The 22,547-nt window shown below is 51.2% G+C and overlaps 1 protein-coding gene across 7 annotated transcripts in view; it reads right to left on the reverse strand.

Annotated features, from left to right (window-relative positions):
- The window catches only part of PDE8A (phosphodiesterase 8A), a 153,474-nt gene extending 149,944 nt beyond the window's left edge, over positions 1-3,530 (reverse strand). For 5 of the 7 annotated variants that reach the window (XM_081546911.1, XM_081546912.1, XM_081546910.1 and 2 more), the window contains exon 1: positions 1,691-2,354. In XM_081546911.1, coding sequence (XP_081403037.1) covers positions 1,691-1,897 — 207 coding nt within the window. In that variant the 5' untranslated portion in view covers positions 1,898-2,354. Of the gene's footprint in view, positions 1-1,690; positions 2,355-2,877 lie in introns of those variants that run through there. The other 2 variants (XM_081546913.1, XM_081546917.1) reach the window with 2 other exon arrangements.
- Positions 3,531-22,547: the final 19,017 nt, after the last annotated feature.

The raw sequence follows: 22,547 nt of genomic DNA on the forward strand, positions 1-22,547 counted from the left end.
GTATTTTTCTGGGTCCCCACTCAAGACAATGGTCTGACAAGACTCTTAGAAACTCAGGGGTCCTCCTGGCAATGTAGGTGGCAGAGAGCAAACTGCTGCACTGGGGATTCTTACAAGACACCTGGGTGAATTTAGGACATCCACAACTGCCCCCAGTGGGCCAATAAGGCACAAGACTTCTTGAAAAGCTACTCATGTTAACTGAAAACTTAATATTACTCAATGCAAGATAACCAATATCAGATTTGGGTCAAAAACTTGAAAGCTGTTAAAGCTGCGCTATTCAACTTCACCTGTGTAACACTTAAAAAAAAAAAGCCAGTTAGGTAGCTTAACCCACAAGCATTACAACGGTATTAAGAGCAGCTTAGGTAAGTAGTTCAAAACGATCACAAGGTTCTTCAATGACTCCGTAAAGGACTCCCAAATCTGATGAACAGAGTGAACCTGAATTTTCAGAGCGCGTATGAGAGGGGGAGAGTGCTGCATCTACCTTATGCAACACTGAAAAAGACTTTTAAAGACTTTTCACTTTCATGTAGAAAAGGCATGATAACTGCTGGAAAGTTGAGAGAGAAAATGAACCAATTTCTAACCCTCTAACTGGAAGGGCTAGCAGTAAGCAAGAAAATCAAGACAATTCTACAAATGACTCTTAAAACACAGCAGCAAAGAGACTGATGAGCCTCAACAATCTATATAGCCGTACACACAGGAATATTTCCCCCTAGATTAATACATAAACAAACGCGTGAATTCCAGCTCTAAAATTTCAAATCAGAGAACCTGAAAGCGTCTGCAGTTTATCTTCAAGAACTTTTTTTTCCTTTTTTAAAAAAGGAAAAACACCTTTCCTTTAGAAAACCTTAACAAAGACGAAGCCCAGAAACTTTGGCAAAACACAGCCTAGGAAACAGGCTCTGGAGAAGACACGCAATTTTTAAAATTTACAAAATGTCCCAGTAAGACTGGTTGATAAATTAACTTCGTTCTGCTGAATGCTTCAAAAACTGCGTGTCTGATAGTATTTTCTAATTACACAGGCTTTAAGAACAACATGCATGCTAACAAACGGGGACCTCAAATACATGTGCAATGAAGCAAAGCTGATATTCAAGATTACATTTTAAATAGTCCAAAGAAAATGGAAAACTGCAACTGCAGGCTTGTGCAAAGCCCAAACAGGGAAAACACAACGGGGCGGTAGGGTCCAGTAACCCGGCTTCACAGGCTGACCGCCCTTCCCTTTCCACCACGAGAACCAGAAGAACAAAGTTCACACTGAACGACCAGGGTCGCGCTACAATATCCTGGGGGGCGGGGGGGGAGGAGGGTGTCCCCCGCACCCGCCGTCCGGTAGGGAATGGATTCAAGCGCCTCAGTCAAGTTCACGGCGGTCCCTCCTGCCCCAGACGGCGCGACAGATGTGCCCCGGGAACCGACGCCGCGGTTCGGGGAGCGTCCTCCTCACAACTCGGCTAAGCGGGGCCCGCAGGACCAGGGTCAGTCCTCCTCCCGGCGCCGCCCCGGCCACGACGGTCCGCGGGCGTCCGTCAAAGCCGGGCGAGAGGGCACCGCGGCCGGGGACGGAGCCCCGCCCGGCCCTGCGGGAAGGCTGCCGCCCCGCGGGGCCCGAGTTTCACCGCGGACCGCAGCCCCAGAGCCGCCCGCCCTACCAGCGCCCCTTTACCTTGCCGCCGCTGCCTCCGCGAGGCTCGGACTCTGCGAGGCTGGAGCCGCGAGGCCGGGTCGAGGCGGCCGTCTTCTGGCCGGGTGGGAGGCTCGGCCCGCCGGGCGAGAGCGGCGGCGCCGCGGGGCCCGGCACGTCCTCGGCCTCCTTGCTGCCGGGGTACACCCCCCGGCTCTCGGAAATGTGGATGCTCGGGGCACAGCCCATGCTGGCGGCAGCGCCGCGGACACGCTGGCGGGGAGCCGCGATCCAGTCAGTAAACGGCCCGCCCGGCGCCTCGAGGCCGCCACGGGCGCCGTGTCATCGCCGCCTGAGCGGGCGGCGGCGAGCGCGGGTCTCCCGTCAGGAAGTGCGGCCGCCCCTTTTATCGCGGTGCGGGCGCGGCGGCGGCGGCGGCGGCGGCGGCGGCGGCGGCGGCGGCGGTGGCGGCGGCGGTGGCGGCGGCGGTGGCGGTGGGGAGGGGGCGGTGGGGCGGGCTGCGCACCGCGGCCGCTCCTCCGAACATGCCCTTCCTGAGGAGGGAGCCGCCGGCCGCTTCCCCTCACATCGCCGCGCTCGCCTCGGCCGCGCCGCGCTTCCGGGGAATTTCGGGGGAGGAGATTTGCGCTCTCCCGGCCCGAGAGCCGACAAGTCCCCGCCGCGCGAGCGACACCGCCCTCGCCGTGAGGCGGCGCGACCCCCCGGGGGGAAGTGCGCTCCCGGTTACGCCCGCTCCGGCTCCGGAGGCGCTGTGGCCGCCGCCTCCAGAGGCACCGGCTCTCACGTCGCTCCGCCGGCCGCCCCACGGATAAATGCCCCTGGTCCGAGGGCTGGTGGCGGAGAAAGCTAGAATAAATCTCTGGCGGTTGAGCGGTGCGAGCTGGAGGAATCCCGTCGGGACAGCAAGGCCGCGTCCACCCCGGGAGGGACGAAGGGATGCGGACCTGAGGCCGCGCCGTCGAGAACCGCTGAAGTGGTGGCGCTTGCCCGGGAGATGCGGGCGGCGCGGCTCCGGCTCTGTATTCCAGGCCGGGTCTTGCCGGCAGCACGCCGCGCCCAGCCCCCAGCGGTGACCTCCAGCGGGTGCTGGCGTCAATGCAAAGCAGCTGGGGCGCCCGCCGCCGCCTCCCGGCTCCGCCCGCCACGGAGCATGCGCGGCCACGACGGGAGGGGCGCGCGGCCAGGCTGCCGCAGGGAGAACGACTTACCCAAGGCCGCACGTGGTCACCCCCGAGCCACTGGTCTCTGATCTCCAGCCTGTGGCCACTAAAACCCATACCGCAGGGTTCGAATCCCGGCTCCGGAACTTAGCAGCTGTGTGACTTCGATCAGGGCCCTGTCTCTGAGCCATTCAAGAGCCAGGAGGTGGGGTGCAGGGTGCCGGGTGTTACTGACTTGGGCTCAGTCCCTGTCCAGATCTGGAGCCTTAGGCCCACCTACACCGGCGACTGGGAGGCTGGGATGACAAGAAGCCACATTTCGTGGCAGGCTAGGGATGCCCTCCTACTCGTCTTAACCTGAGGGTGGCCTGTGATGACGCCAGACGCATGGGCAGAAGGGCACCCCACACACATCGCCACCCGCTCGCTGTGTGACCCTGGGCGAACCACTTAGCCTCTCTGTACCTGGGTCTCCTCCCACGATCAACTGGAGGGTGGCACCCCTGGGTGTGCATCACGTACCCTGGAGCTGCCCACCTCGGACCCACCCTCACTCCCGCCCCTCCATCCCCGGCGGCTCGCGGTCAGCCGAGACCCAGAGCGGCGGGTCCCTTTCCTCTGCCGCCTTCCACACCTTTCCTAGCTCGGCCCTGGAAAGACCCTGTGGTGCCGCCCGCTCCCGCCTTGGTCCCGGCTACTGTGAAGACCTGGAGGCGTATTCCGGGCTGGAGTCCCTGCTGCGGTGCTGGCACTGCCGCAGGGGCTCCAGCACCGGGTTCCCTGCGGCGGCTTAGGCTTCAGGGTGCCAGGGAACCTAAGATCCACAGCCCCCGCGCCCCCTGCAGCAGGGATCTTTAGGGCCCGAGGTGGGCACCGGACAGTTCACCGAGGCAGCCTAGCAGAAAGGCCCGGTAACCGGGGGGCAGCTTCGCGCTACTGGCCCTCATTACTAGCCTAGCTGGCCCAAGCCACTGGCACATGACTTACATGATCAAGTTCAAGCACATTTAGTAATAATCATAATACGCCTCCCTGCCTTATGAAAGTACCAACGGCTCAATGACGATGTCTTAAAAGACACAAAGGAAGATTTTTACTATCACCAGTAATTCTACCAAAACTTAAGTGTTTTCTGCCTCTGTGCTGCTGGATTTAGAAGGTAATTTTTCCAGGCAGAACCTTGACTCTTCTAAATAAAGAGTAATTGGTGAAGAAAATGCTTTGAGCCATCAGAGAGTTTGAAAGTCTGTCTCAGACCCTCTGTCCTCCCTGCCCTGCCTCACTGAGAAGTCTGGCCTTGAGGACTCCCAGCACTGACCTTGCCTCCTCCTGGCACTCCAGGGTGCCTCCTGGACCCACCTTCGAATGCAGAACATTGTTGTCCTGGCCTCTCTCTGGAAATCCTTGAGCCCTGCTCTAATTAGGGGTGAGGACCCTCACCCCCAGCTGACCCTGATCCCCTTATCCCCTCGCTGGCCTCCTGTGCTGCCCTGAGCTGTCCTGAGCTGGTCACTTACCCTCTGTTCTCAGAGAACCATTGCACAGCCACATTAACTGATTTCCAGGTCTGCAATTTAGGAACACTAAACTTAAGAGACCTAAAACCAAGAATGAAGTAGGAGCAGGCAGGAATGGTGGAGTCATTTGCCTACTTCTGGGGTCACAAGAAGTAACCCCCCCCTCACTTTCATCCATACTCTGGAACTCAGCCTGGAACACCCCAGGAAGTCACAGCTTCCCCCCCTCACCTCAGCTTCGACTGCCTAGCACCAATTCCACCACAGCCCTCCTTCCCTGGCCATCATCTGAACCTCAAAAGTCCCTGAACACTTCTCTAACCAGTTTCCCCAGACCTCAGTGACAAGGGACACAAAAGGAGTCACAGTGACAGAACTAACCCAAACCTCACTGGCATGTGCCACTCACTGGCTCACCCAGGACTCCTGAGCCCCTGTGAAGAATCCCTCCACGTGGATGTGTGTGGAGAGAGCTCACACACACCACCACTCCTGCTGCAGGAGAGGCAACCCCAGCCCTGTGGGTACCTGGAAGTTGGTGGCACGCAAGAGAACATACTCTCTCACCACCCCAATCCATTCTCCCCCCAACAGCAGGGACCCCCAAACAGGACTGCTTGACCCTCCACCAGGCTCAAACTTGTCACTGAATGTCAACTTCAGTTCTTAATCTGCACAAGGTCAATGGGACTAGGAAAGGACTCAGCCAAGGGACAGAGGCCAGCCTGGCCTCCCCACCCCACCCCCCACAGGCCATTTCCAGGAGACTCATCAGTCCTCTGACCCCCTCCCCAGTTCATGAGAGACATGAAGATGCAGCGTTCCACACAGCTTTATTCTATGTAAAACCCAAACCGACTTAGTTTCCATGCCTCTTACACCTAAGCCAATCCTTTTTTTACAACTGGTGCTCCCTCCTGGCTTTCTTTCCTCCTCCACCTGGGAGTCAGCATTCAAAGGCTGCTACTGGCACCCAGTTTTCCCCACTGAACTGGGCTGGAAGCAGCCATAAGCGGGAGAGATCCCACACCCTGAGGTGTGAATCCCAGTCCTGCCACATGCCCTCTCTCCAAGCCACTTTCCTTCACTGTAAATCTAGGATTAATGATATCTACCCCTCAGGGATTAAATAGGCTAACTGATGTCAGATGCCCAGAATAATTACTGAGCGCCTGTGTCTTAGCTTGCCAACTTCTCCTGGGTCCTTTCAACACCATCTTCCTGCAGGCCTGCCCCCAGACTGCCAAAAACTGCTGGAGGAAATAAAATTACCCTGAGGATCCATACCACTACAAATCTGTGGCATCAGACATCAGTTCATTTCTCTAAATTGCAAGATTTTGTACAACATAATTTTTAAATCTTTTTAAATCACATTAATATGTGCTAGAAAAATAGTAAAAAAAAAAAAATTAAACTTAGCAGAACCATATAAAATGTGCAGAGGCAAAGGAAAGCCTTTCTTCCTTCCCCACTCCCTTCCTTCCGTAGAGGTAAGTATTGTTAACAGTTTGGACCATATGCTACCAGACCTGTTTCTATGTTAAATAATCACACACACACACACACACACACACACACACACATAGCTATTAGAATATCACAAGCAGGGCTGCAGTGAACATCCTTGATTGCATCTTTTTCTCTTAAGATGGACTCCTAAAAGTTGAATTGTTTGGTGAAAAGGTATGTACCTTCTCATCCCATCCCAGCTCCAGAAGGGGTGAAAGGAAATGAAAACATAGAGCCAGGCTGAGCTGAGCAATTGAAAGGCGGAACCCTTTAGCCACGCCCTCTGCTCCTGGATAGGGAGGATCCAGCCACCCCAGATACAAAACCTCTGTTGATCATCCTTTCCAGGCCCCTGGCCGGCTTACCTTCATTTCTCTCTGGACTCCCAAGCCCTGAGTACAGTGTTTGAATACTCCTGCCTTTCTCAGGTGAGGGACTGGATGATCCGCCCGGAAGGCCAGAACCGTAAGGAGGGAGGAGCAGCAGTTCCCACAGGTGAGGACGGCAGAGAGAAGCCCCCAGATGCTGTCCTCTGACTCCACAACCCAGGTGCACCCCAGCACTTCTCTCCTCTGTTTGGCTCTGGACCTTGGTACTTAGGATTCTCCTCCAGCTTAGAACTGACCACCCACTATGCACCCTCTTTCCCAAAATGACCCTATTCGCTCCTGCCATTTGACTCCTCCACTCCCAACAAGGGGGCTCGGCCTCCAGTGCTGGCTCCCCGCTACCCTCAACTCCAACCACACTTTCCCACCAGGTCAGGGGGTCACACCCTCTCCCACCTACTAGAGACAGTCTCAGATTCCAAACACTGCTGTATTTGGTTGTAAAGGTCAGAGCCGCACTCTGCCAGTTCAGCCGGTGTTAGTTGCTCAGGTGTGTCCGACTCTTTGTGAGCCCATAGACTGTAACCCGCCAGGCTCCTCTGTCCATGGAATTCTCCAGGCCAGACTTCTGGAGTGCGCTGCCATTCCCTCCTCCAGGGGATCTTCCCAACCCAGGGATCGAACCCAGGTACTTCTTGCTTCATTTCCCCAGAATACAGGAAGGGAAAGGGAGCTCAGATCAGGGCCTCAGATGCCACTAGGACCATCTCACAGTCCTGACTGCTCAATTCTCCAGATATAATTTCTTGCGATGCTGAAAACATGACCTTTGGGAGCTCCCATCTCTACCTTCCCAGCCCCACAACGACACTGTCAGTTTCCACTGCAGAGAAAGTTCTTTGTCCGAGGTTCCTAATTTGGAGTGTCCCTACCCCCAGGACCCCATGCTTAGAGAGGCCCCAGTCTTGGTTGATGTTCGGCTGTGACCATCTTGAAATTCCTAACAAGTGTTGAACAAGAAGCCCCATATTTTCAGGTTGCACTGGGCCCCACAAGTTCTGCTGCTGGTTCTGCCTCCCTCTCTGAGAAGTGCTTTGTTCAGGTGTGTGCAAGGGAGAGAAGGAAGGTGGTGTCTCAGGAAAAATTCACAAGGCCTTCCCTGAAGGTCCTGTTGTTATTTTACAACAACAGTCCTTGCCTCCGTCTGCCCTGGACCCAGCACCCCAGCCCGGCTCAGCCCCTGGCCTCACCCTACCTCCCTGGCAGGTGGGACAGGCCTCAGGTTTCCTCAGGTATGGCCACCTCAAGAAGCAGGCCACAGGGGGTGGATAACTGTTGGCTTCCCCTCCATGAGAGCAGGAGTGGGGGAGCAACACAGGGTCCCCCGGCCTAGAGGAGGAGAGCAGTGTGTCCAGAGAGCCCTGAGATGGGACCCTGATGATACTAGCCAGCCAGCCAGTGTTAGGATTTCTGCCAAGCACTCCACGTGTGTGACCTCATTTATTCCAAAGGCACTGAGGTTTTTTAGAATGAGGGCTGATGCAGGTCTTTAATAACCCAATACCTATCCTCTATAAGGGCTCTGAAAAACAGAAGGATGCTTCTTTAATACAATTAAGTGTCTTTATTTCCAGCTAAGAGCTTTCAAGATATTTAATAGTGAAGCCCTAGAACACTCCCCAGGGCTGGGATACAGCAGGTCTACTCTAAAGAAAGTCCCAAGACCAAAAACCACTTGACTGGAGCTTTATTAATGGATTCAGAAATAAAACAAAGGGCAATCACCCTCGCTGCTGTTACCTAGTGTTGTCTAGATGGTCTGAGAAATGCAATGAGGTACGGCTTAGAAATGACAGCACAGATATTGGGACTGGAGAGAAAATTGATCATTAATGGTGGGGAATATAGCTTTATATCTAAGATACTCAGTAATCAATGCAAGAGTTATTAAGATGAAAGATTAAAGTGACCAGATTAGAAGTAAATAAGTGAGACTTCCCTTCTTTGAAAAGAGAAGCTGAATCACAAAATGTTAGATCTAAAAGGGACCAGGAAGACTTCCCTGGTGGTGCAGTGATTAGAATCCACCTGCCAGCGCAGCAGACCCCTGCTCGATCCATGGTCGGGAAGATTCCACATGCTGCAGAGCAACTAAGCCCTAGCGCCGCAACTACCGAGCCAGCGTGCCGCGGCCTCTGAAGCCTGCCCGCAGCAAGAGAAGCCCACATGCCAAAACAAAGAGTAACCCTCCATCACCACAACTAGAGAAAGCCCAAGCAAAGCAGCAAAGAACCAGCACAGCCACAAATAAATACATCACTTAATTAAGTAGCAGAGTGATACTCTAGACTATCAATGGCCCGTCAGAAAATACAATGACAAAATGGAACCCAGGTCTCCCCAGACTTCACCTGGCTCACCATGGTGGTCACAACCCACGTGTTGCTGGCTCTTTCCCCTCTGCTAAGCCAGGCCTCCAGCCACGTCTCCCCGCCCCCGTTACTCCTGGGAGTGTCTGAGGGGAGGTCTGAGGGAAGGGAGTGAGATCACTCCCCCATTCTCTCTGTTGCTGGTACCCCTGTGCCATGTTAACTGCAGGGCCTCTGGCACAGACCCCTGATGCTGTGAAAGCTGAGGCTCTGGGGTCCTGAGGGCACTGAAGCTCCTCTGGGCTCCAGGCACACAATGTGGAAAAAGGAAACACTTACAGGGTCACCAACCCTGTATCAGTTTGCCCAAGACTCTGCTGGTTTTAACACTGAAAGTCCTGCACCCTGGAAACCCGCAATCCAGGCAAACCAGGCTGGTTGATCATCCTACACCTCCTTCATACACACGTGTGCACTCACACACATGTGCATATAAACGCACACACAATATCTCACATTGTCTCCTAGGCCCTAAAGCCATGCTGTTTGTGCCCTGTGTCTTGAAGAGTTTATATCTGAGCAAAGAGCTCTTCCAGGCTTCCTTGGTGGCTCAGCAGTAAAGAATCTGCCTGGAATGCAGGAGATTGGGGTTCAATCCCTGGGTGGGGAAGATCCCCTAGAGAATGAAATGGCAACTTGCTCCAGTATTCTTGCCTGGAAAATCCCATGGACAGAGAACCCTGGTGGGCTCCATGGGGTCACAAAGAGTCAGACATGACTAAACACACACACACACATACACACACATATATATTAACATGTAAAAATTCTATGACATTCAACTATCTGCATCCATATATGAAGTCTTATTGGCACACAGTCACACCCATTTGTTTACACATTGTCTATTGTTAGGGAAATTAAATAAATCATCTTGTTTAGGCTTAGGAAACAAAGCAGAGCAGGCCTCTGACCTCGCTTCTAACCTGCCTGGACACTGCCCTGACTGTGAGTGACCGCCTGCTGTGAGCGTAAGACTTGCAGCACCTTAGATGACATGGGGGAAGCATTTTGAGATTATTGAGCCCCTGGAGGGGACCTGGCCAACCAAGCCCCAGGCTTAACAACATTCCAAGTTTTATAGGACAAAACAAACAGCATTAAAATGAAACCAGGCTTGCAATTTGGTCACTGATGATGATATCAGTTTGAGTCCTGGGATTATAAGCAGGAACCCAGAACTGCAATCTTTGAAGTCTTACCCAAAGAGCAGACGTGCTGCCTGGGACCTGGGCTCCAGATGTGCTGTGACAAGGGACTTGCCAGTGCTCTTTAAGTCTGGATGTTGGTCAAAACCCAATTTGGTGATGTGCCCTCTGCTCTTTATATTTCTCTTTTCTTTTAATGTTAGTATATTGAAAGTGTTAGATAATTCTCTAATAAATATATGTATTATTTATTTGTATATAACAAGTGACTTCTTTTGTTAACACTTTAAGTCTGGATGTTGGTCAAAACCCAATTTGGTGATGTGCCCTCTGCTCTTTATATTTCTCTTTTCTTTTAATGTTAGTATATTGAAAGTGTTAGATAATTCTCTAATAAATATATGTATTATTTATTTGTATATAACAAGTGACTTCTTTTGTTAACAAATCCTTTGAACAACCTGAGACGAAAGTGAAAACTTTGGGCAAAATATCTATGGCTACTTTTGCAATCCTTCCAGCGTCAGTCCACAGACTTTCTCTTGGGGACTCAGACTCACACCCACGCCTGGGTCGTGTAGGGAGATCCCAGAGCCTGGTGACTTTCCCTGTTCTCCTCCCTCAAGGACAAACATGCCCCTTCCCACCCCTTCCAGCAACCTGCCACAGCATCAGCTAAACCTGGAGCCTGCCCTACACAGAAGCATTACCATCTACATCTCCCCAAAGCCCCATGAGGTTAATGTTATCCATTGGAGGGAAAAGGGAGGCTCAGAGAGGTTAAATAACCTACCCTAGGTCACACAGACACCTGACAGCAGAACCAGGCTGCACACTGTGCCTGAGCTGATGCCAAATCCCAACCTGTCTCTACTGTGTCAGAACTTCCACAAAAATAAGCTTTGGCTTATTTTTAATAAGTTGTCATTCTTGTTATTTAGTTGCTAAGTCATGTCCAGGCCCATGAACTGTAGCCCACCAGGCTCCTCTGTCCATGGGCTTTCCCAGGGAAGAATACTGGAGTGGTTGACATTTCCTTCTCCAAGGGATGTTTCAGACCCAGGGATGGAACCCACATCTCCTGCATTAGCAGGCAGATTCTCTACTGCTGAGCCACCAAGGCAGCCCTGATAAATAAGCTACATGTGGGAAACTGAGGAGCCGAACATCATGGATACTCGAGAAGCAGAAAGTGAAATATGACACACCCCAGAGCAAATGCAGGCTGCTTCACTCCCAGGATAAATGGGAGATGAAATGCCAAGCGGCACACTGTTTACCAAAAGTATTTGGGGCTTTTGAAATGTCAGCCGCGATGATCGTGAATCACTCCTCTTGAAGCCCTTAATCCAGAGGAACCCTCCTTTTTCCGCTGGCTCCTCTCCTGATTCATCGAGTTGCCTCTGCAGGCCTGAATCACCGGCCCAGAGTTCTGGTTCTCAGGCCTCCCAGGTTCCATGGGAAAATTGTCATTCGCTTCTCTGGGGAGATGTGTACTGTGTAAGCATTCCCAGGCCTGCTTGCCGGGGAGAGAAGGCTTCGGAGGGGGAAGATTCCAGCCTAACAGGCAAGTGCAACTGGAAAAAGTCAAGGTGACAGGCAGAGTCTCATTGTCATAACCAGGGTCCCAGATTTATCCCTTCATGCACAGACTCTCTTGAACGTCTAGCATGTGTAGGCATTGGGCTGGATACTGGGGACTCAGTGATGGCAACATAGCCCCTGCCTATTAATGGAGCTCATAAGCTGAGGTTGAAGGCAGGCATCGTTCAACTTCATAAGAGTATAATTATAAGTTGACGAGTGCTGTGACGCACAAGGAGCTCTGAGTGTGTATCACAGCAGGAAATGACTTAACCTCGGATAGAGGAGGGTGAGCACCAGGATGTTTTCCCTAAGCTGAAATATAACTAGATAGCTGTTCTTCATGCCCAGCACCCATTCCTCCTTATTGTTGTTCAGTCGCTCAGCTGTCCAACTCTTTGCGACCCCATGGACTGCAGCACGCCAGGCTTCCCTGTCCTTCACCGTCTCCCAGAGCTTGAGCAAACTCATGTCCATCGAGTCAGTGATGCCATCCAACCATCTCATCCTCTGTCATCCCCTTCTCCTCCTGCCTTCAATCTTTCCCAGCATCAGGGTCTCTTCCAATGAGTCAGTTCTTCATATCAGGTGGCCAAAGTATTGGAGTTTGCTTCAGCATCAATCCTTCCAATGAATATTCAGGGTTGATATCCTTTTGGATTGACTGGTTGGATCTCCTTGCAGTCCAAGGGACTCTCAAGTGTCTTCTCCAGCATTCGTCCTTAAAGCTACCTCATTTTCCTCTGGGAACCCATGGTCACTCCTAGTATCACCTCAAGCTATTTGGGTGGAATATTTAGAATGCACCACATACCTGGCTATAGAAATTAATCTAGAAATAGGCACATGATCCAATCCAGAGTTAATGAGTGTCGGTGTTATCGGTTGAACCCCTGATCAAGCCGTACCTAAAGTTAAAACTACGTTTGGACTTGTCAGCTTTAACAACTTCTGCTTTTGATTAAGCCTCTTTGTGGGTCTAAAATTTTGGTCTCTTGCAACTAAAAATGTCCTATCTCAGCTAGGAGGATGAGTCAGAATGTCATATATAGGATATATAGGAGTGAGTGAGTGAGTGAAAGTCTCTCAGTCGTGTCCGACTCTTTGCAACCCCATGGGCTATACAGTCCATGGAATTCTCCAGGCCAGAACACTGGAGTGGGTAGCTGTTCCCTTCTCCAGGGGATCTTCCCAACCCAGGGATTGAGCTCAGGTCTCTCACATTGCAGGCAGATTCTTTACCAGCTGAGCGACAAAGGAAACCCATACGAAGGAACATTAATTATATATCTATATATATGAAATTGGAGAAGGCAATGGCATCCCACTCCAGTACTCTTGCCTGGAAAATCCCATGGACGGAGGAGCCTGGTAGGCTACAGTCCATGGGGTCGCTAAGAGTCGGACACGACTGAGCAACTTCACTTTCACTTTTCCCTTTCATGCACTGGAGAAGGAAATTGCAACCCACTCCAGTATTCTTGCCTGGAGAATCCCAGGGACGGCGGAGCCTGGTGGGCTGCCGTCTATGGGGTCGCACAGAGTCAGACACGACTTAGCAGTAGCAGTGACTTAGCAGTAGCAGCAGCATATATATGAAATATATAGGAAGGAACAGTCCAGACAGAGGTAAGAGAAAGCACAGAGTACAAAGGCCCTGAAGTGAAAGGAAGGAGAAGCATACTTTTAGGAACTGAGCCCCTCTAAGCTGCTGGCAGCTGGTCTGAAGCTCTTTATGATCATTCTCTTTCAAGCCTTCACAGCAACACTGAGATGAGTATCATCATTTCTATTTTACAGGTGAGGAAACTAAAACTCATGCACAAGAGGTGACTTGCTGAAGGTCACAGACTAAGGACACAAACCCAGATCTCTCTGACTCTGAGATCTATACTGTTGATCTTCATCTGACAGGTTTCTGTCCCACATATGGTCTATTAAGACCTCCATCCCTCCCCTTCCATCCCACTCCTCTGACCAGCTGATTTGTATTGATAGTTGGGTTCAACCAGTGGATGCATGAAAGAAGTTAGAAGGCAAGTGAAAGTGTTAGGTGCTCAGTCGTGTCCGACGCTTTGAGACCCCATGGACTGTAGTATACCAGGCTCGTCTGTCCATGGGATTCTCCAGGCAAGAATACTGGAGTGGATTGCCATTCCCTTCTCCAGGGGATCTTCCTGACCCAGAGATCGAACCCGGGTCTCCTGCACTGCAGGCAGATTCTTTACCATCAGAGACACCAGGGAAGGGATTAGCAGGCAGGAGGAAGGGAAAAGCCGGTCTGGCTCTGGCAGCATCGTGGCAGTGGCTGTGGCTGGGTTGGTGGCAGCAGTAGTGGGGGGGGCGGGGTGAGCACGGGGGCAGGACTTCTAGCAGCTCAGCAGCGAAGTGTGTGTCCTCCTGGAGCCAAGCAGCTTCCTGACCCCTGGGAAACACCCTTGTCACGCTTGTGTCTCCAGCTCCTCCAACACCTGTTGGCCAGTTCCCCTCATTAAATCGTTATCTTTGCCTGAGATATCTCAAGAGGTCTGTAATTTCCTTATTGGCCACTGATGGATGTAATCACCGATGGGGTGACTATTATGCTCTCATTGGCAGAAGGTGTTACTCCCAGCAGCTGCCAGGGTAGTCCGCTGGGCTTAGCAAACAGCAGATAAGGCAGAGGAAGATAGGGTTTGATCTTGCTTGGTCTGCCTTAGGAGCTTTTAAACATTGTGCTACAGCAAATTCTCATTAAGGTTCTACTGAATTTGAAGGCAGACACATTTCAGGGGCTTGAGTTAACGTGGAAGAATTATGTCCCAGGATGACCATGGACTTATGGTGACTCTAGAGAAAAAATATTTTCATGAGAATCAGATTTGTAGTTTCAGACTTGAGATCACCCAGGCCAGAACCAACAGCTTGTGATGAAATAGTTTGTCTGAGAGTCAGAATTACATTCACCTGTGACCGCCACCAACTCCTGGTGGAGAAAGGCCACTGACTAGAGAAAGGGCCCCTCACTCTCAGGTCCCCATCTACAAAAGGAGGAGCCCAGCCATGGCAGACACGGTTTGTTTCCTCCCCAACAGGTAGCTGTCCTCCTCTCACCTGCTTCCCGGTCCTTCCCAGTCCGTGGGGTGATGCTTGATTGGTTCCAGCCAATCGTGGTCATGCCTTTCCCTATATCTGGGATTGGTTTGGTCATGAGCATGTGACACACTCCTGGCCCATGCGATGTCTGGGGTGCTCTGGGGGGTGGTGTGGAGAGGGTTCTCCTGGAAGGTGTGCTCACTTTGAAAAAGGAACACAAAAAAGACGTATGGGAACTTCCTGGGTGGTCTAGTGGTTAAGACTTCACCTTCCAATGTACGGGGTACAAGTTTGGTCCCTGGTCAGGCAGCTAAGATCCCACATGCCTCGAGGCCAAAAAACCAAAACATAAAATAGAAGCAATACTGTAACAAATTCAATAAAGACTTTAAAAATGATCCATATCCAAAAAACAAGAGAGAGAAAGAGAGATTGGACGCTTTCTGCCTCTGGAATGACTGGGTGAGAAAAGGATGCTTGGAGCCATTTCAGCGGTCCGGCCACCATGAGCGGGAGAGCCACCAACACCTGAGAAGGGCAGCGTGGAAAGATGGACCAAAACTGTGTCATCACTGTTCCCAGGGCATCATAGACCTGCCCAGCATCTGAACTCCTTGTTATGTGGTGTAAAACAGTTTCACTGTGTGAGCTACTTTTAGTTAGGTCTCGTCTCATCTGCAGCCCAAAGCCCTCTACCTGACATATGAGGCCACCAGTTGAATTTCCAGTCCTTTTACTTTTTTTTTAATTTAAAAAGTATTTATTTATTTATTCATGAGTGCGCTGGGTCTTTGTTGCTGCATGCGATCTTTCTCTAGTTGCAGTGAGTGGGGGCCACTCTCTAGAGGTGCTGTGCAGGCTTTTTAAAAAAAATATTTATTTATTTGGCTGCTCTGGGTCTTAGCAGTAGCATGTTGGATCTAATTCCCTGAGAAGGGATCAAACCCAGGCCCCCTGCATTGGGAACGCGGAGTCTTAGCCACTGAAGCACCAGGGAAATCCCTCTTTCTTTCTTTTTTCAAACTTTTTATTTTGTATTGAGGTATAATCAATTAACAATGCTGGGATAGTTTCAGGTGAACAGCTAAGGGACTCAGCCGTACACAGACACGTATCCATTCTCCCCCAGACTCTGGGCGTGCAGACTCAGTAGTTGTGGCCCACAAGCTTAGTTGTCCTGCGATGTCTGGGGTGCTCTGGGGGGATGTGGGATCTTCCCTGGACCAGGGATTGAACCCGTGTACCCTGCACTGGCAGGGGGATTCTTAATCACTGGACCACCAGGGAAGTTCTCCCTGTCCTTTTTAGATCTAACATTCTGTGACTTGGCTTCTCTTTTCAAAGAAGGAAGCAGGCTTGGCAAAAGGGAACCTGTCCAAGGCCACACTTGGTGTGTGACAGAACTCGGACGCCAGGCGGCTGCAGCCTCCCCCACCTTACCCACTTTGTCTGAGCCTTACTACAATGATGGAGGTCGGTTCTTGTTTCTAAGAAATGCTTCATCATGTCACTCACAACTTTTCTGAGTGGGAGGGGAGTACAAGATTGGATAAAGATGATCCTGGATAATCTCCCGCCCTGCAGCCTGCTCCTCTGCATGTGTGCCCTTGAGACCCAGAAGAACATGTACAGAAGTCTGGGTGGGGCCAGGACATTTTCCCAGCTCTTAATTAGTAACCTTGGCAGTGATGGTGCTGCCGGCCTCCATGGACCACCTGATGACTATGCTCCCAGCTGCAGCTAATCCAGAGGATCAGAGTTCAAAAAGAGTTCTTTTCCTTCTGAAATGTGAGAGCCTGCCAGCACCCACATGAATGACACAGAGAGCTCAGGGAATCCTGATTTCTGGCCCACCTTTGGGAGGAGAACCTCGTGTTAGTCTTTCATTCGTGTCCGACTCTTTTTGACCCTGTAGACTGTAGACCGCCAGGCTCCTCAGCCCATGGAATTCTCCAGGCAAGAATACTGGAGTGGGCTGCCATTCCCTTCTCCAGGGGATCGTCCTGACCCAGGATCAAACCTGGTCTCCTGCATTGCAGGCAGATTCTTTACCCTCTAAGCCACCAGGGAAGCCCAGGAGACCAGAATTGTGGAAATTTACCATTCTCCTGGCTCTTGGTGACAAATTCTGAGATCCTCTTGGTTTCTGGCCATCCAAAGGACAGAAGCTGCAAGTCTGCTGGAATCAGCTCCATTCCAAAGTTGAGCAGGGAATCTCAGACAGCTGAGAAGGAGGGGAAGGATTCCACCCCTCCACAGAGACTTAGTCACAGACCTAGCTGGAGAAGCAGGCAGCACCAAAGTCATATCATTACAGCAAGCAGTTTTCTTTTTTGGGGGGCTGTGCCACACGGCACGTGGGATCTTAATTCCCCAACCAAGGAACTAACCTGTGGCCCCTGCAGTGGAAGCTCGGAGTCTTAACCACTGGGTGGCATTGTTGCTTACTTGCTTAGTCGTGGCCGTCTCTTTTGCGACCCCATGGAATGCAGCCCACCAAGCTCCTCTGTCCTAGGTATTCTCCAGGCAAGAATACTGGAGTGGGTTGCCATTCCCTTCTCCAGGGGATCTTTCCAACCCAAAGATCAAATCTACATCTCCTGCATTGCAGGCAGGTTCTTTACCACTGAGCCACCTGGGAAGCCCCTTAACTGCTGGACTGCCAAGGAAGCCCCTTTCTTTTGTATTCTCACCTAACTGTGACTATTTAGGCATGCAAAAGCCAAGTTTTCTTTCCCCTCACAGTGCTTGTTCTTAGACCCTGGATGATCAGGTCAGATTTGTGAGGTTTGGAGTGATGGCCACATGGGGGCCTGCAGCCTAGGAGCCCACCTCTCCCTCTTCTCCAAACAAGGCTGGTAATCTAGGCTTCCTCTCTTGTATCTGTCAAAGGCTTAGGTTGTGAGTCACAGAATCCAACACTGGCTGTTTGAAGCAAAAAAGGAATTTGGGAGAAAGGCTATCGGGATGCTTCGGGCTCTAAATAGCACAATAATAACAGGACTTCTCATGTTGAATAACAAGAAGCCAGGCAACGGGTGCTCCAGGACTGGCTTGGTGGCTCAGAGGGGTCACGTGGTTCCCAGCCTCCAACATGACCCGATGACCCCCACCTCCTTGTACCTGCACCCTTGTGTGATTCCTCTCATGTTAAGTACTGCTGTGATGTGAAGACAACAGGACACTGCAGAAATGCCAGCAGGTGACTTCTAAGCTACGAGATAAAAGTCACTGTGGTTTCCACCTCGCTCTGTCCCTTGGATGGCTCGCTCTGGAGGAAGCCAGCTGAGGTGGGGTGAAAGTGTTATTCAGCTGTGTCCAGCACTTTGTGACCCTGTGGGGTGTAGCCCCCCCAGGCTCCACTGTCCATGGAATTCTTGAGGCAAGAATACTGGGGTGGGTAGCCATTCCCTTTTCCAGGGGATCTTCCAGACCCAAGGATCAAACCAGAGTCTCCTGTATTGCAGGCAGACTTACCACCTGAGCCACCAGGGAAGCCTGTGGTGGGATGAAGACTCAGGCAGCTCTAGGAGACGCCCACGTACACAGGAACTGGGGCCTCTAACCAACAGCCTAGGAGGGTGCCATCTTGGAAGTGGACGCTCCAGGCCTCATCAGGCCTTCAAGGGTCGGCAGCCCCAACCAACAGTCTGACCACAACCTCGTGAGAGATCCAGGCCTGAACCACCAGCTTAGCCACACAGAGACGGGCCTCGGACTGAATTTTTGCATCTCAGCCTCACAATACCCATGCACTAGTGTTATTATTTTCCACAAGCAGTGGTAAAGAATCTGCTTGCCAGTAGAGGAGACACAAGAGACACGGGTTCGGTCCCTGGGTTGGGAAGATCTCCTGGAGAAGGAAATGGCAGCCTACTCCAGTATTCTTGTCTGGAGAATTCCATGGACAGAGGAGCCTGGCAGGTTACAGTCCAAGGGGTCAGACATGACTGAGCGCACAAACACACATACGCACACTGTACATGGGTTTATTTCTGGGCTTTCTATCTTGTTCCATGGATCTGCATTTCTATTTTTGTGCCAATACTACACTGTTTTGATGACTATAGGTTCACAGTATAGCCTGATGTCAGGGAGACTGATTCCTCCAGCTCTGTTTTTCTCTCTTGGAATTGCTTTGGCTATTTGGAGTCTTTTGTGTTTTCATACAAATTAAAAAAAAAAACACTATAGTCATGTAAAACATGCCGTTGGTAATTTGATAGAGGTTGAATTGAATTTGATTGCCTTGGGCAGTATAGTCATTTTGACAATACTGATTCTTCCAATCCAAGAAGGCCAGAGGCATCCCAGATATGGAGCCTGCAGGCCGCTGGGTGGGGACAGGTCTCAATGCCAAAGAGGTGATCTCCAGGAGAGCTCAGCTGAGGAATATACCACAGGGCCTCCACCACTGGTGTTCCTGCCCCTACAGTGGGCCACAGTTGACCGCCACCTCCAGGAGACCCTCCAAAACCTACAGGTAGGTCTGGTTCATGCTCTGGTGGAGTCACTCCTCTGGCCTGGGCCCCAGGGCTCATGAATCTTGTGCATGCCCTCAAGAGTGGAATCTGTCTCCCCCAGTCCTGTGGAGGTCCTGCACTCAAGCCCAGCTGGCCATCAAAGCCAAATTCTCTGGGGGCTCCTCCCCCCAATGCCAGACCCTCAGGCTGGGAGCCTAACATGGGCTCAGAACTCACTCCTGTAGGAGAACCTCTGCAGGGGTGGGATTTGATTACATCATGAAAGTGCTCCTCCTCCCCTGTGATTTAATTCTCTATGATCATCATTTCTAATGGTGGTGTATTTTATTGTGTGCTGTGTGCTTAGTCGCTCAGTCATTTCCAACTCTTGGTGACCCCATGGACTGTAGCCCTCCAGGCTCCTCTGTCCATGGGATTCTCCCAGCAGGAATACTGGAGTGGGTTGCCATGCCCTCCTCCAGAAGATCTTCCCAACCGGGGATCAACCTTCCTAACCCAGGTCTCCCACATTTACCATCTGAGCCACCAGGGAAAGGGATTCTGCCAGGCCAAATTCTGAAACTCATCAGGACAAGGAACTCCTTTCTATGTCTGTTCCATTTTCTTCCTTCCTGGAATAGGAATGTCTATAATTATTATCATATGTGTTAGGTATTTAGAATAGGAAATAGGAGTCCAAAATGGTGGTGGCTAAAAGACAAGGAAGGGAAAAGCCCGCGAAAATAGAACAAAGGAAGGTCCGAGGACCAGACTGAGGACCTCAGGTAGAAAAAACAACACTCCCGGCTAGCCCAATTTACACAGGGTCGGCCCAGGGGGAGAAAAAAAACATATGAAAAGAGGAGCCGAAGGGCTATTTCTCTCTCTCTCTCTCTCTCTCTCTCCCACGCGCTGGGGTGCTCTTCTCTTTGTGTCTTTGGGTCGACATGCCCTCACGCCTCGAGGATGGATTTTCCTGCTATTTTCTAAATAAAATAGAGCTGTAACACAGAGCTGTAACACTGATTTGTCTAAGAGCTATAACACGGTCCGTTCGAGACCTGAGAGCTATAATACGGTCTGTCCAAGATCAGAGAGCTGTGACCCGCCAAGGACTTTAATGTCCGTCACTCCAAATCTTTGTTGTGAGGAGACAGAACCGAGGAGCATACACTCGCCTGACATCCATGCTGCCGTGACTGCATTTAACCTGGCTGAAACAACCTCGGCACAGCCCCCAAGGAGGAGGCCAAGCACAGCAGGAGTCCAACTCAGCAAAAGCTCCCGCGGTAGAAGTGGAACGCAAAGAAAACCCAGCGCAAAGGAAGTGACAAGAGGCCCATCGTGCTGGAAACCGGGACACCGAAAAACGAACTCAGCAGAAAGCTCACGCAGCTCAGTCTCAGATTCCAGAAGACCTCCGGTTAAGGTAGGAGGTCCTCGCTCCTGTGGCTGGAGGGACATATGCCTAACGAAATCTTAATTCCTTTACAATCTCTCGTTTCTTGTTTCCTCGAACCCCCGCGAACAGGCGGGCTACAGTGGGTGCAACTGAGGGACTCTGGAGAGGCTACTCTTTGGTATGTTTCAAAGGCACTATCTGCTGAGCCCCAGTAGCTGTTACCCAAGCCAGTGGGGGTTCTTCTGTCCTTACTCTTCTTTGTGTCAAAGATCAGACCAATGAAAACGGTGAGCACCGATCAGATATTTAGCAGATTTTCCGGCAGGCTAGGAAGGGGATTCCTTGGCACGTTTTTCCCACTGCTTTTTCCTCCTGTCCTTCAGCTCTCTCTCGCGAGACTCGAGCCAGGCCAAAACCCATGAAGGTCAGGCTCTGATGTCTCATTGCAAAAATTCAGTGAGAGACAAAGCGATATGTAAGAGGTAGATTGGTTAGGATTCAGAGAGAAGCGCACTCTGTAGGGTGCAGGCCATGGAATGAGGCCGGGCTAGGTTTTGCCAGCGGTGAATTAATATGCTAATGAGTAGGAGGATCATCCCAACCATTGGGGAACCACCCACTCCTCTGTCTTTTGATGGTGCCTTAGAGCTGTCCTGCCACCTCTGGGTGTGTCTTTTGGCTTATAGATTGGGGATTAAGGTTTACTTGAATTTGACTTGTCATCTTGGACCCAGCTGATTTTAATTGGTTTACGTTATGCCCTTGTGCTATGTCATTCCTTCAAAGATTGTGCCCTGCCCCCTCCCTCCTGTTTCATGCTCTTTCCCTGAGCCCCATCCAGGCCCACAATGTCGCCTCTACAATCTTCTGGAGGAACAGTCAGAAAATAGCTGGCTCTTGGGAGGGAAATACTGTATAATATCCAACCCCTCTAGATATTCAGCCCTTCATCTTCCATGTTTCCTACAACATGTGCAACACCAGCATCCTTCAGTGAACCCCCTAGGGCGGGCGACAGGCACACAATGCCTGCTAGAAGTCCATCAGTTGGCATCCTTTCAAAGGCGATTGGGCTTCCAGGGATAATGTTTGCCACTTTGGGAGTTAGCCCCTCAGGCCATTTGGGCCCAAACCCTTACCACCCTTCTCCTAAAGTTACAAACATACCCTTGAATCAAATCTCCACTCCACTTTTATGGAACATCTGGTCTGTTGCCTCTTAACAAATTTGTTCTTAAGCCAATTACTAACTCCTACAATCAGGACCCCCTTGTAGGCAACATTGCTCCACCCAGCCTATTATTAAAATACCTTAATGTCCCCAACAAGGCCAGATAACCCACTCCTTTGTCACTACTTCCGTCATTACCTAAAGTGGGTCTATGAGAACCAAATGCTTACCAGGGGAGACATCCTAACCTGCTCTTAAGGAGGACTAGGGGAAGAAATCAGTGACTTACAATCCCTTAGAGTAAGAGGACAAGGCTTATGACTGTTTCACTGTTGCCCAGTCTCAGGGCACAGGCTTGGATTGCTTTACATCATGATATCTATTCCCATCCATGGTGGACAAACCAGCAATGAGTTAAGATTACAACCCCTTAATCCTACCCAGCACTGGTCATGCTGGAGACCTTGGGGACGCCCAACTCCAGTCCAGGGGTCCCAGGTGGTCAACCCGCCTTGACCTGCCTAGGGATCTGGTCCTTGAAAGGTTGTCATGCCTCAACCTGCTTGAGGATCCGCCAATCCAGGGGTTCCAGAAGGTCGTCATGCCTCGACCTGCCCAGGGACCCAATTCTCGGGAGGCCGACTTGCCTCGACCTGCCTGGGGATTCCATCTCTAGGAGGCTGTCACACCTCAGCCTGCCTGGGGATCTCCCAGGCTCTCAGGTGGCAACAGTACTGGGTAGGATAAGCTTCAAAAAAACTCACCCCTAAGGAAGTCCACCCATGGAAATTGAAGGAGGCCTATTAGTTTTTTTCTTTTTCTTTTCCTCCCTGTCATGACTGTCTTTCAGATGGGAAATAACCAATCCACTTCCTGGAAGACACCCTTAAGATGCATCCTTGATAACTGGAAGCTGTTCAATCCTCTAACTCTAAGGGAGAAGTCGCTTAAAATTCTTTTATGCCACTGTCTTGCCCTAAAAGTGAGTCTACTAGGCAAATGGTGTTAGGCACAGGCAACCAGGAGAAGGAACCCCCCTGTAAAGGCTCACCTCCCATGCCCCCAAAGAGACTAGAGCCTTCAATAGC

The sequence above is a fragment of the Giraffa tippelskirchi genome, chromosome 12 (genome assembly GCF_054371585.1).
Source record: "Giraffa tippelskirchi isolate mGirTip1 chromosome 12, T2T-mGirTip1v1.2.pri, whole genome shotgun sequence".
Taxonomy (NCBI): domain Eukaryota; kingdom Metazoa; phylum Chordata; class Mammalia; order Artiodactyla; family Giraffidae; genus Giraffa; species Giraffa tippelskirchi.